This window comes from Cucumis sativus, chromosome 1 (genome assembly GCF_000004075.3).
Source record: "Cucumis sativus cultivar 9930 chromosome 1, Cucumber_9930_V3, whole genome shotgun sequence".
NCBI lineage: Eukaryota > Viridiplantae > Streptophyta > Magnoliopsida > Cucurbitales > Cucurbitaceae > Cucumis > Cucumis sativus.
In genome coordinates this window covers 22437431-22451583 of record NC_026655.2, presented here as the reverse complement: position 1 = coordinate 22451583, position 14153 = coordinate 22437431, and the positions used below count along the sequence as shown (strand labels likewise).

The 14153-nt window shown below is 30.2% G+C and overlaps 1 protein-coding gene across 3 annotated transcripts; it reads right to left on the bottom strand.

The window, feature by feature from the left end:
- Positions 1-2476: 2476 nt before the first annotated feature.
- Positions 2477-7489, bottom strand: LOC101204748 (shewanella-like protein phosphatase 1). 3 transcript variants are annotated; one of them, XM_031880960.1, is made up of 10 exons: positions 7201-7489; positions 6996-7096; positions 6710-6823; positions 6380-6589; positions 5819-5951; positions 5254-5426; positions 4085-4173; positions 3847-3916; positions 3204-3297; positions 2477-3026 (listed from the first exon to the last, which is right to left on the bottom strand). In XM_031880960.1, the coding sequence occupies exons 1-9, from the start codon at positions 7385-7387 to the stop codon at positions 3208-3210; spliced, it is 1167 nt and encodes a 388-aa protein (XP_031736820.1). In that variant the 5' UTR covers positions 7388-7489; the 3' UTR covers positions 2477-3026; positions 3204-3207. The 3 variants fall into 3 exon arrangements, with proteins under 3 accessions (XP_031736820.1, XP_004152963.1, XP_031736766.1); XM_004152915.3 differs by having other exon boundaries at positions 2477-2951; positions 5819-5954; positions 7201-7486; XM_031880906.1 differs by having other exon boundaries at positions 5819-5954; positions 7201-7485.
- Positions 7490-14153: the final 6664 nt, after the last annotated feature.

Sequence of the window (14153 nt, the reverse complement as noted above, 5' to 3'; positions counted from 1 at the left end):
AGGTCCGGTTCTCGCTAACTCACTCACTAATAGGTCCGGCCTAACGTCCGCCTTTTCTTTTCCATCCATCTTTCAGGGACAGGGGAGCTTCGTTCGCTTTATCTAGGTGTAGCAGATTCAATATTCTTTTCACACCTGCTTCCTTTTAGGGCCAGAGGGCACGTGTCGCTTTTGTATTTTAATATTAATTTTAAAGTGTTAGATTACAATATATATTAAATTTAGTTTCATTTAAAACTAAATTTTGTTTTCGCTATAGTGGTTGTGCCCTTGTCCAACTCTTTGGTTGTATGTTCAAATCTTGTTTACTACAATTATTAGGAATTTTTAAATAACATAAGAATCAAAGCAAGCTCTTTTTAAAAGTGAGGAGATTAAAACAAATATTTTTTAAAATGTAGGGGCCAAATTCATTTTTTTTCAATAGAACATAAGGAAATTCAAATCACAAACTTAATGTTTAGTAGCAAGTAGGGGCATAGTCGGATTGGGTTGTCGGGTTGTGTTTTTTTTTTTTTTTCGTTTCTACTTTCTAACGAAAATGGACGTGGATAACACAATTGTGAGGGAGACCGAAGAGGAAGAAGACTAGCCATCGAAAACGGAGGTGGACGATGAGATTGTGAGCGAGAAGACCAAAGAGTACTTAGGTGAGATGGAAGAGAAGAATCAAACACAATGAAAAAGGGTGAGCGCAGCGTGAAGGAATGAAAATTGGAGAGGGAGAAAAACCTAATTTTTAGATTTTATTTTATTAAATATATATATTATATTAAGGGTAGTTGCAAATTTAGCAATTAAATTCAAAATAATTAAGTATATAGCAGCATTTTTAAAAAATTACAAATATAGCAAAATTTATCAAATTCTATCCATGATAGAGTCTATCACTAATAGACCATGTTATAAAAATTGGTCTATCACCGATAAATCATACGAATCTATCAGTGATACAAGTCTATTGCTATATTTGTAATTTTTTTAAAATGTTGTTATATCCTTAATTATTATTTCTCAAATGGTCGTCTATTACAATTACCCATTGTATTAATTCGGGTTGGGTTGGATTGATCTCAATTTTTCAAAAGGGTGAGTGAGGGGATGAAAATTGAGGAGAGAGAAAGACCTAATTTTTAGATTTTATTTTATTAAATATATATATTATATTAATTCAGGTTGGGTTGGATTGGATTAATGTGAATTTTTCAACCTCGAAACCCAACCCAACCCACATTTTAACCTAACCTAACCTAACTCAACCCTTATAATATGGGTTGGGTAGTATGAATTATTCGGATTCAACCCATATTTTTACCCTTAGTAACATGTATATATGATTTGTGAATTGAGCTATGATTTAACGAAATAAAAATAATTTAATAAACACTTAGTTATATTAATTTAATAAACACATAATGTATATAAATAATGAGAAAATAAAAAAATGTGGAACCAAATGTATTATATATACAAAAATAAAGTAAAAAAATAGAATATTTTGGGTCCACTGCATGAAAGTCGTGGACGGGATACACTATTCCACCTCAACTCACCTATTTTTATCAATAGTTTTGCATTCACTCTATTTTTAATATATGTTTTAAAATTTACATTATTTTTAAAAAAATTCGATTTGATTTAGATGTGTTGAAATATGTACGTGTTTGAATATGTCAAATACTAACGTATATAAACTTTTTACATATCAATTATATATATATATATAACTAAAATTAATAATTACTCTTTTGGAACGTTCTCCTTCTCAATACATATATGTGTAATTATAGGTAATAATTACTTAATTAAACATAAAAGAAGATCTAACATAGTCAAAAAATATATATATTTTTATGTAGTTAAAAAATATAACAAATGGACAAAATACTTACATATAAATCAATTTTAAAAATGAAAAAAGCTTAGGCTCACGATGAAAAGTACAAAGAAAAATGTCACGTCAACATGGAATTAATTTGACACTTGTGAGCATAATATACCTGGTACACAATTTTGTACCAAATAATACAATATTTATGATTGATTGAAAAAAAAATCATTATTTCAAAAGAAATATGACAAAAAAATAAGAGAAGAAAAACGATGAAAGAAAAAAAATGACCGAAGAGAAAGATAATGAAAAGGAAGTACAAACCTGAAATATTAAAAAAAATGAACAGATTCATCAATTAAAAGTAATTTATTCATGCCAATGACATACTCGGAATGTTGCAACTTACGATTATGAAACTAACATCTTCTCCATAAATTTCTGGGAAACTTATGTATGTTTGATGGAACTTTGCTCACTAATTTATTTGACCATTTGTCTATGAAAGCACTATTGGTACGTTACAATACTTGAAAGATACAACACCACATGTTTCTTTCTTGCTTCATCTCAATCACCTCAACCAATCTCTCAAAAGTCTAATACATCAACACAGGTAGGCAGTAAAAAGAGTGTAGCAATATGTAAGTGGAACCATCAACTATGGCATTCTTATTCAACGGTGTCATGATCTACCCTTTTTTTTTTTTTTTTTTGCATATGAACAAGAAATCCAAAACATCAAACCAATGAATTCGACAACTGATGATGTATTATATTACAAATATGGTGCACTGTACATATGAACAAGAACAACTCCCGTGGAAGTGGGTTTCAATGGTTAAAATTCAGTGTTTTACAAAATCAGATTGACTGAACACTGAAGTAAGGGATAGCATTGAATTTGATTTCTTACCGGAAGTCGTCAAGGCATCTCTGCTGCTGCTTCTACATGTACTCGTCTTGACGTCATGAATGTGTAGCTGATTGTGTTTCCATGAGTTGTAATAATTCTTGCAAACAGCAGAATCCAAGCTAAAGGACAGATGATCCGATGATGAGGTGTATCTAAATTCTAAACCCCACACCACATAAAGGAAGCATGATGCGGATTCTTCTTCTGTCAAACAGAAATTGTAAGGTATTTAAGACTACAGTTGAATTTGCTTCACATTCTGTTGAGCTTCTGATTGTTCTGATGAGAAATAAATACGTATTATTATTAAATGGCCAAGAAGTTAAAAAATTATATGGTTTCTTCCAGCCAAAAAAGAAAGAAGAGGAGATTATATGATTTTAATATCTGTTTTAATTAGCAGAGAAATATGATGAGGGAGAAAGAGTTGGTCTTCAATTTATGGTTTATCAATACCTTGCTATATATAGTTAACAACTTGAAGTTCCCTACTAAACCTATCCCTCTTGCTCCTGATAACTCTAACTTTGTCGTCTCTGATTTCTAGTACCTGGTAAAAGTAAAAGGTATTGGAAATATTAGTGGGTAGTCAGAATACGATTTATAAACAATAAAGAACGATGCATAGTTATTATTATAATCTTATACTTCGTCGCTTGCAACATCTTGATCCTTATAGTTTATGTGCAAATATGACATCAAGAAATCAAGTTAGCTTTCACATTACCACATTATATTTTCATTACTTTTAATTAGAAAACTAATATTGAGAACTAAACTAGTACACTAATAAAAGTAAAAAAAGAGAATAAATGGAACAAGACAAAGTATTGAGAAAAAAAGGTCGAATGTTGTAGAATCCAGGTATTCAGAATTGTAATTATATCATACAAAGAGCTAAGGACACAGAAAGTTTGCAATGAGTTTAGAATAAAATGAATCAATGGATGTATAAACCTGAAATCAATTATTTCATCGCCATTAGGCATATTCACATTGTTAGAAATAGTAAGAAATATTGGCATCGTGGTTTTTCTCCTTGTTCTAGAATTTTCACGTAAATTTGTGTTTGTTCTACGTAGACTTTCAATACACATACCTCAGGTCTCGAGTGAAGAACTCCACTAGACATCCCAACATCAACTCGCCAAATGCTACAATTGTATTTGCTGCAAGAAAAAACCAAACTTTTAAGAGAATTATAAAAAGGGTAAATGTAATCTCTTCAATAAAGACCATAACAAATTGTATAATGTCTTTATTTAAAGATAAGAGAGATTTAAAGTTCATTTTCAGATGAACAATTGCAAAAGACCTCTCATATCTCATGGTCATACCAGTTTACTCCAGCCATTTGAGGAGTGTGGCCTACTACCATTGCCTTCGCACCAACTGCTTCTAATGTGTCTTTGAGAATTGAATTTATCTGTCAAGAAAAGATAATGTAGGTTGTTAGGATTTGAAGGCTTATGAAGTTTCAGAACAGATAAAAGAGAAAAGAAAAGGGATAGCGAGACTCTGCATAGCTATGCAAGCGGCTCAACCAAAGGCCTACATCCACTTAATATGAAGCTCTTTCACTTGAAGAAAATGCGGTCAAAGACACAAACACTCTCGTTCATTTCACACTTTTTATATATTTTTAACAAGTCAAGGGGTGTTATATAGTATTTGTTGAGTAAGTTAGTTTTCCAACAGAGTCTATACACTGATTTACATAAGAACCCAACCTCCAGTAGGTTTCAACCTTTGAAAGCAGAGGAATGATTTGTAAAATAAATGATATTGATAGACCACCAATTAATAACGATTTGTAAAATAAATGATATTGATAGACCACCAATTAATAACGTCTACACTAGCAAAAATAGGAAAGTGAAAATGGATAGGCAAAATGATGTAATTAGTAAAGAATGAGAGTCGTGGGTGGGAGTGTGTGTTAGTCCATAACTGTTAATTGTAAAAGAAAGAAAAAACCATCTTTTGCATTTTGCCAAGTAGTGCAGGGGTAGCTCTCGAAACTTCCTTGGCTTTGCAAAATTAATAAGTACATAACTCGAGTTATATCCAAGAGCAGAAATGAATGTTTATTCCTTAGGGGCAGTTGTAAATAAAACAATCATATCCAAAATATTTGCAGATATAGCACAGTGCAAATTTCTTTTGCAAATACAGAAAAAATTAGATTCAATTCTTAGAGTCCATCAGTGATAGACGATATCGATAAGAGGAGTCTATTAGCGATAAAATCTATCGCTAATAGAAGTCTATCAACGATAGAGTCTATAGCTAATAAATTTGGCTATATATGCAATTTTTTAAACTATTGCTATACACTGAATTATTAGTCCTAAAAGTGATACTCATTGCAATTACCCCATTTTGTAAGTGTAGCCAAATTCATTAGAAAGCTTAGTTGGGGTCTAGTTGTTTTCTCTTAACAAAGCATGCCCGTTGCCAGCTGCTGAATAAAAAGCCGAGAAGAAGTCCAAGTTTCAGGACTTACCTGTTCGCTCTCAAAGTCTTCCAAATCTCCAAAATCTCTCGAGTATAATCTGTTCCATACAACACTATCATAGCCCCTAGTTGCGAGGAAAGGAAAGGAACTATTACCACTTTCACCAAGGCCCTTCATCCACTGGGATACTTCCCGGTTCATCCTCTCTATGCCATATGAAACTGTGGAAGGACCAATATTCCTGTCAGACATTTCAAATTTGAAAGCATAAAATATCTGGAATTAGTTTGAAAATAAGATAACGGATACTTGCAAATTTGTCTTATAGTTTCAATCAATTTTAACACATCCTCCATGGTCCAAAAACAATCATCTAACTTAATATATAATTTGAAAAACCTTTTAGGTACCATAAGAATTGTGTTCGTAACATCTACCTGTTGAGATGACACATTCGAAAAAGGATGAGAGAGAAAAAATGGGTGCGCGTACTATTTTCTAAACCATGTTAAGAAGAAACACTTCATTTTATACTACAAAGAATGTGTTTGCTATTTTTCATTTCTGTCAAAATAAATGCATATTACAAAACGAGTAACAGCACTCAGTTTACCATGGTGAGGAAGAAGACCACCATGACAGAAGACCCAGTCATTAACTTTAAGAACAACTGCATGTCTTGCCAACTCACGTGCCAAACGACCACCGGGTCTGAATAAGATTGATCTAGCAACCACGCCTTTTTGCTTCTGACAAAAATTTGAGTATAATTGTAATCAAGAATATCCAAATATCACAAGTTCAATGAAACCAAACTTGTTAGCATCATGCTAACTTAATATGTAATCAAACATGAGAGAACATGGTTACACAGAGAACGGGGGTCATTTATATAATTGGCCGGATCTTTCAGAATATTATTATATCAAAACTCGTTTATGATCAAAATCAACACTAAGTTTTGAAAAAAATGAGTTCTTTTGATCAAATTGATCGCCAGGGCTTAAGGTCATTTCTTATATCATTCTTATTGGATGCAGTGATTTCTATATAATTCTTATTATCTTCTGCATCAGGGCAAGGTGAGAATTGAAACGTATTTGTTATGTTCAGTACCATTATTCTAATTAAATAAACTAACAAAATAAGGCAGATAGAAAGAGCCATTTAGCACCTTCACCAAATTCATAGGACCCCAAAAATTTTGTGATTTCCTCTGATCTTTCCACCTTTCTGAGACTTGGATCCAATTAAGAAAAGCCTCCTCAAAGTGATCCCTATAGTCCTCCATGTATTCCAAGAAATTCAGACACTCATCAAAAGCCCCAGAATCAACATACCTGAAATCCCCTTCCACATTCATAGTCTCGTGATTCCCATTCACCTGGATATCCAGATTGAACAGTGACACAACAAAAAGAAAAAACATCCTACAACGTCAGTTATCGAACTCAAGAACTATTTTGATTTTTGAATAAGCTTTTTAAACTATCTTAGCCCAAACCTGAAAGACTGCACCACCTTGTGCTCTTGCTTGGACATCCAATGATCTCAATAAAGACAATATAGCTATTTCATCTTCTCCTCTGTCCAGTATATCTCCGAGCTGAACCAACACCTAGACCACAAGAAAAACAGCCTTGAAGTTATGCTATACCATATTTTGTATGGGGAATTCAAACCTCTTGCAAAGTCATGTTATACTATTATGAACATTAGTTTTGAATAAAGTAGAACAAGTGTGAAGAAAGTTAAAAAGGTGTGTACAGATATGAGAAATAAAGACAGACCGTTTGTCCACCAGTCCACAAGTTGTGAGTGTCAGAGCCCAATACACCAGCCATCTCAAGCGCCAATCTAGTTTGTTTAAGGTCTCCATGCAAATCCCCAACTACACAACCCAACAGTACACAAATAGAAAACAAAACAACAACAACAACAACAACAACAATAATAATAATAAGAAATGCAAAGTGGTGAAAATGAAAAACTAACCAGCAACGATTCGGCGAGCAGGAGCAGAGACGAAAGTGGGAGGATTTCCAGTGACGACGATGGGTTTTAAGGTGTTGCAACTGAGAGAAGAAGAAGAAGAAGGTAATGAGGAATCGAAGAGTGTAGGAGGTTGGTATGAGGAAGAAGGAGGATGGAAGGAATTGAGATTGAGGCAGAGTGAAGCCATTGAGTTGAATGGAGATGAGAATGTGTTATGTTACGAGTGCGTGTGCGTGTGTGTGTGTTACACTTTTGCATTGGCTCCATTCAAATCAAACAAATACAAATAACTTATGGTGAGAAGATAGTGTGTGTGTGTGTGTTGTTGGTCACCACATATTTTTCCTTTCCCTTCTCTTCCCTTCCCCCTTTTTCTCTCTTTTATTTTCTGCCTCATCTTTTTTCCACTCTCTCTTTTTCTTTCTTTTTAAATTTTATATAATCCTAACAAAATTATCATTTTAAAACCAAACTTAATTTAATTAATTTTTATCATTACAAATTTTTCATCAACATCAAGTCAGGATAATATGTATACATGTAGATGATGTTAGTTAGTTAAATAATATTTATTTTAGTTCTTCCATATGGATACCAAGATATAATACAATTTATAAGGTTGAATATGAGATAAATTAGTAGGGACCTGGCCCATTACCAACTTACAATAACCTACATTTGGTGCTTTGATAGTCTAACTAAAAAATTAAATTTAAAAATTAAATTGAAATAAAACATTTTAAAACTTATGATCTCCTAGATGAAAAAAGAACTCAAAATCAAGAAAGAAACGTTACTTTAGAATAATAATAGAAAATTATCTTCAACGTTGTACTTTCCATAAAAAGAACAATAGTAAAGTTTTAAAATTTTAAGTAATACTTTCGAACGGAAAAAAACTTTACTTTTATGGTAAAAAAGTATCCCTAAATTTTAAAAAGTTAAAAATTATCCCTACCATTAATAGAATAAACACAAACTATAAACATTTTGTTTTAAAATTATCATTAAACTTTTTAAAAAAATACTATTTTTCGATAGTTCGAACCTTATAAAGAAAACAAAAGTAAAGTTTTAAAAGTTTCAATAATACTTTCAAACTAAAAGAAGTTAAAGTATTTTTATTGTAAAAAAGTATCCCGAAATTTTAAACCAGTTAAAAATACTTCATTTCAAAATTATGGTTGAAAGTACGGTTATCCAATATTCTAAACCTTATATATATATAAAATAAAGAGTTTTAGTGTTCATGCCATTTATTAAAATGAGTGGTCAATTTATTTGAAGTCATCTTGAATAGAAAAAGAATCAATTTTAAAACTACTTAAGTATGTACTATCATCTTTTTTTTTTTTTAAATAGATACTTTGATTTTTTTCTAATTCGAGTGAGAAAAATTGTCAAAAATAACAGATTTAACAAAATATTCAACATATATCAAAGATTTCAGATTCTATTAATAGTAGTATTGATAGAAAATGATAGAAGTCTATCAATTTTTATTTTGATACAATTCAAAATTTTGCTCTACTTGTAAATATTTTAATTTATTTTTTTATGATGGTTAAAATGTAACTAGTATAAATTTGGTCTTTCTTGATGCACGTAAATTTTGATTTTTTGATGGTCATGACAAATGACTATATTTTTCTTGATACAATATTATTTTGATGATCATATATGTCAAGAAAAGTTTTCTTATTTTGTCGAAGAAATATGAAAAAATGTAAAAAAAAAAAAAAACGTGAATTATTTGTTTTCTTGACGAGCAAAGTTCCATTTGTTTTATTGATGATCCACAAACGTCAAGAAAATTATATTTTGGTGGAGAATAAACATCAAGGATAATATATTTGTTGACTTACAATGCCTGTCAAATTAGTTAGCTTTTCTTAATAAACGAGGCATATTAAGAGATGAATTTTCTTAATTTGTAATGGTCATCATCGAAAAAATTAATATATTTGTTTAAGATTTCTTGATGGGTTTAGAATTTTCCTTGACGACTTTGAGGTTTCTTGATGGATAAAGACAAAAAAGAAATAAAAATCATGAGATCCATATTGCCCATCAAGATATCATTTTTTTTATGAACCTTGCCCGACCATGATCTTAAAAAAATCTATTTTCTCACAAAGCACAAAATTAATAAAAATACTATTTTATACGAAGCACGAAATTTGGTCCCTTGTTAGCTCAAAAAACACAATATTCATGAATAATATCCTTAAATTTTTACTATTTTTTTAATTACTACTTTCTATTATTCATCAATAATACAATATTACATTTTTAAAAGTTAACTTGTTATTAAATTGAAATAAGTGACTTTATCGAAATGAAATTAGTTATTGTGTTCAATTTTAATGAATTGAATTAAAAATTCGTAATTTAAATTTTTAAAAATATATAGAAGTTGACTACCATAAACTTTCTATGTATCGTTTTTGTAGCTTCATTACTATTATCTTTCTTCTTGCTAATATCTTAACAAAAACTTAGTACTATATATATACACACACAGTACTATATATATACACACACAATGGCGCATACTAACTATATCAACGAATTTGGGTTGTAGACCCAATTATGTTAACCATTTTTTCATTAACTAATTTCACCAAAAAGTGCTTTTGCCTTTTTTTTTTTAGTTTGAAACTGCATTTATAAAATTCCAAAAGTTGAATTTATTTTGAAAAAATAGAGCCAATTATTATTTAAAACTAATGATATATATATATATATATATATATATATATATATATATATATATTAGAGTTACTTTTTTATGCAAAATGTAAAGTAGGATTGAGTATTGAGTCAATTATTATCTTATATGTTTATTGCAGTGTTCATGAGTTATAATACTCAATATGCTATAATAGTTTGTCTTTTATACGTTTTTTTTATTTTTATGATCATAATAGTTTGTGTTTAAGCTCTAAAATATATTTGTTTCAGTGGAAAATAATAATTATATACTATAACAAAGAAGAAAAGAAGTTGAGTGAAAGTTAAAATAGTACTTAATTTAATTTTAAAAGATAGATCATTTTAAAAAATAAAAAAGCTTGATAATTGCTCAAAATAATTGGTTAATATATTTTAAATATTATTTTATTAAAAGAACTCAAATAAAAATATGAATTTTTTAAAAAAAAACACTTATTTCTTAAACAAATCAAATGGACACTTAATCATAGATTATTTCATTATCAATAATTGTTAATCCCAAATATAAAATGACCATAACAATCCACTTCACCAATTTCAAAGAGATCGAGACAAAGAATTATAATAACAATCTTTTATTACATTAGATAGTGTTTAAAAGTTTCCAATTAACTTAAGTAAACATTTAACCAAAATAAAACAATTTACAAACCAAAACTCAAATAATAACATTTAGAGAAAGTGAAAGAGAAACTTTATTGAGAATAATAGAGAGATAATTAGATGATGTAAATAAAAATCATGATTGGAAAATTAAAAGAGAAAAGAAAGAGTGAAATCTAAGTTATGGAAAACCCTGAGGAGCATGCACTGCTACACACTGACAAGTTGCTTTTTCCAAGAGAATTCAAAACCCTTTTTCTTTCTTCTTCTCTCTTCCTTTCAGTTCTGTCAGCCTTAGCTTCCATTATCAACAACCCTCCTCTCTCTTCGAAAACTCTTCCCAATCACCTCATTCTTCTCTCTCTCTCTCTCTCTCTCTCCACCCCATTCATACCTACACTTACTTCCAAAACTCTCCCTAATCTTACCCTATTCATTCATCCATATTACTCTAATATTAAATTGTAACAAACAAATTGTATATTCAAGTCTCTTTTGGAGTGGTATGTAAAATTTGACAGATATTTTCTGATTTTTCTCTAATTTATGATATAGAGTGCATTAAAAAAACCTATCGTACATTGTTTTACACTCTAGAAGATACGTTTGAGAATGACATTGAAAGTCTAAAACCTCAATTATTTAATAAACTTTTTACAGGTAGAGAGATAGAAATGCAGAAAACCAGAAAGAGAAAATAAGATTAGAGAGTTTTGAGAGTGGAGCTAGAGCTGAAATACGATAGATGAAGAGAAGACAAGACGACCATGACGACATGTGGTCTATATCTTAGACATTAATAATATATAATAGTACTACTACCCACAAAAAAATAAGCCTTCATTACAACCCAAAATGTAAAATAAATTAATAGATAGTAATTCTAAATAATAATAATAAATAAATATAAAGGCAGAAGAAAACTTGTGGTTTATAATCTTCAACTTCAACCATTAGTTGTATCCAAACAAAACAACATAAAAAGTAGAAGAAGGAAGCATGTGAGGACATGTAGTTTAACATATATGTACGTGAATCATAAATAAATCAGTTCTAGCATACAAATGAAAGATAACAATATTAAGAAAAAGTCGAATAGTCTAAGGACATGAGAACTTAATCGTAGTTGCACTCTAGAGTTTGTCCCGAAGGCTAAAAGATTATACAAGTAAACTTAATAATAGTTAGACACACAAAAATTTAACTCCACCATATCAATCTACTCGTAGTTGTTTAAAAAGTCAGTACTCGACGAAGAAAGCAAAGAAATACAATGACATGTTGTGTAGCTACATGCATAGTCTTTTAAGCATATTCTGTTAGTAGGCACGACGTCAAAATGAAAGTAAAAAGAAGAAGGAGAAGAAAGTGTAACATTGAAGGAGGAGAAGCCGAGCAAGAAGAAGCTATGAAACTCAGGATGGATAGCGCCATTAACAAAAAGCAAAGTGTGAAGCTTTGAACGAAAATTATTTTGTACTATTAATTGGCGCTATCCCTCCTGAGCTTTACAGGTTCTTCCATACTAAATCTTGATGAAAAACCCTTATCCTTTTTACTTTCCCACAGCACTCTCTCATTTCTTTAGCTTTTGAGGTTTTGGTGGGCAAAACTATGCCAACCCCAAACCTTTATTTATAGCCCAAAACCCCATGCCCTTTACCTTTATGCTTTGCTTTTGGACTTTTGGAGTATTTGTTTAAACTAAGAATTTCAAAAGAATCAAACAAAAACATTCAGATAAAGTTTACAGATATATTTTAGAGAAATTATACTCGTAGATATAAAAAATGGTTGTAAATATTTTGATTTATTATATCATATTTAAATTCCAAGAATCATAGAATTATAAAAGTGAAATTATATTTATGTAGATATTGTGCTATTTACCAATGTTTCGAAAATGCACTTAAAGACTACTTATTACTTTATATTTAATTTAATTAATATAGTTTGAACTAGCTGTGTTTTTATTAATTTTAATTTCTTTTTAAATTTACATAATTTTCTTGATTTTGTTTGAATTTTCATAAGGTTATTTTTCAACACGAAATAATATGTATAGCAGACAAATACAGAAAACAAGTAAAAGGTGCCTTTTAAACATGAGAATCTAGAAAATTTCATATTCTAAAGAACATAAAAAAATCTCGAGATGGCAAAAACCAAATACAGTAATTTTGTTATTTTCTGTTGATTCGTACACTATATATTTTGTAATTTATTTAGCATACACATGGGAATATGTTAAAAGGACAAAAATATCAAAACAAAACCCAATAATTAGAAGGTAACTTTGCAACATCTGTATTTTAAGTTCAATCTGATTATAAAAGCTATGACTTGGAAACTTTAAGCAAACCATTGACTTGGCCTAACAAAAGTTATATTCAATATATAGCACAGATCGATACAATATATGACGTAAATATTCCATTGTTTAATTTTAAAAATCAACTAGGCAACTACTACCTACAGTGTTAGTATTAATAATAATATTATTATTGTTATTAATAAGTGCTTTCTTATCATAATGCCATAAGAAGAAGACTTGGTGACGACTTTGTCAGTAACTTTTATTTTACTGTATTAGGGAAGAGAGTAGATGTATGTTGAATTAACCTTTTAATCATTTTTTTTACTGTTTCTTCTGTCACTTTCTTTTTCCCCCATCTCCCTCTCGTTTTCGTTCACACTGATCACTTGGGGTTTAAAATTAAATAAATGTCAGCCAAAGGAAATTTGGTTTACCATATATTTTTCAACCCATTTCTCATTTACTTCCCAGAGACCTATTGGCATGCAGAGTTGATGTAAATAAGGAGTGGTTTGAATATAAGCCGATCTTTAACAGTGAATGAGTATTCTTTTATTCATTCAACACAATCTAACTTGGACACTAAATCATACTCTTAGTCTTACAAGTCTCTAACACAAATTCATAACATCAGTTTGACTTATAATCATAAACAAATCAGTCGTGTATCATTGTTTTGTACTATAAGCTTATAAATAGTTCAACACTTGAAGAAAATCAGCTGGAAACTCAAATAGTCTGTTGAATATATATCTAATAACTTTCTAAACTCAACTATGATAGGAGGATTGAAAAGAGAAACAATAGATGATATTTGTTAGAGCGGTAGCAACTGAAGTGATCTCTAAAGTTAGTCACTGAATTGGTTGTTAAAGGTGAGCAATAGGAGGGAAGGAGGGAAGGAGGGAAGGAGGGGTTGATTGTTTTTAACAATTAAATTGTAAATGTAGAGCTGTTAGTCAAAAGTTTGAGTGTAGGTAAAAGAAGAAACAATAGAGGTCCCAAAAGGAGAGTGTGCTCTGAAATTGAGGCCCCTATAATGGCTAGCTCACTTCTCTTTTATTTCCCTACCCCATTTTACTTTTGGCACTGCACTGCACTGCACTTTGATCTTAATCTAAAGACTAAAACCCTAACAAAAAAACATTATTGTTTTGCAATAATTAAAAAGAAATTGCATGGGGGACTCCCTCTACTATACTCTATACCAAAAATAAATAAATAAAAAGAAAAGGACTCTGCTTTTGTGCTTTCTGAAACCTTCCCATTCCAATTCCAATTCCACCAAAAATAGGTC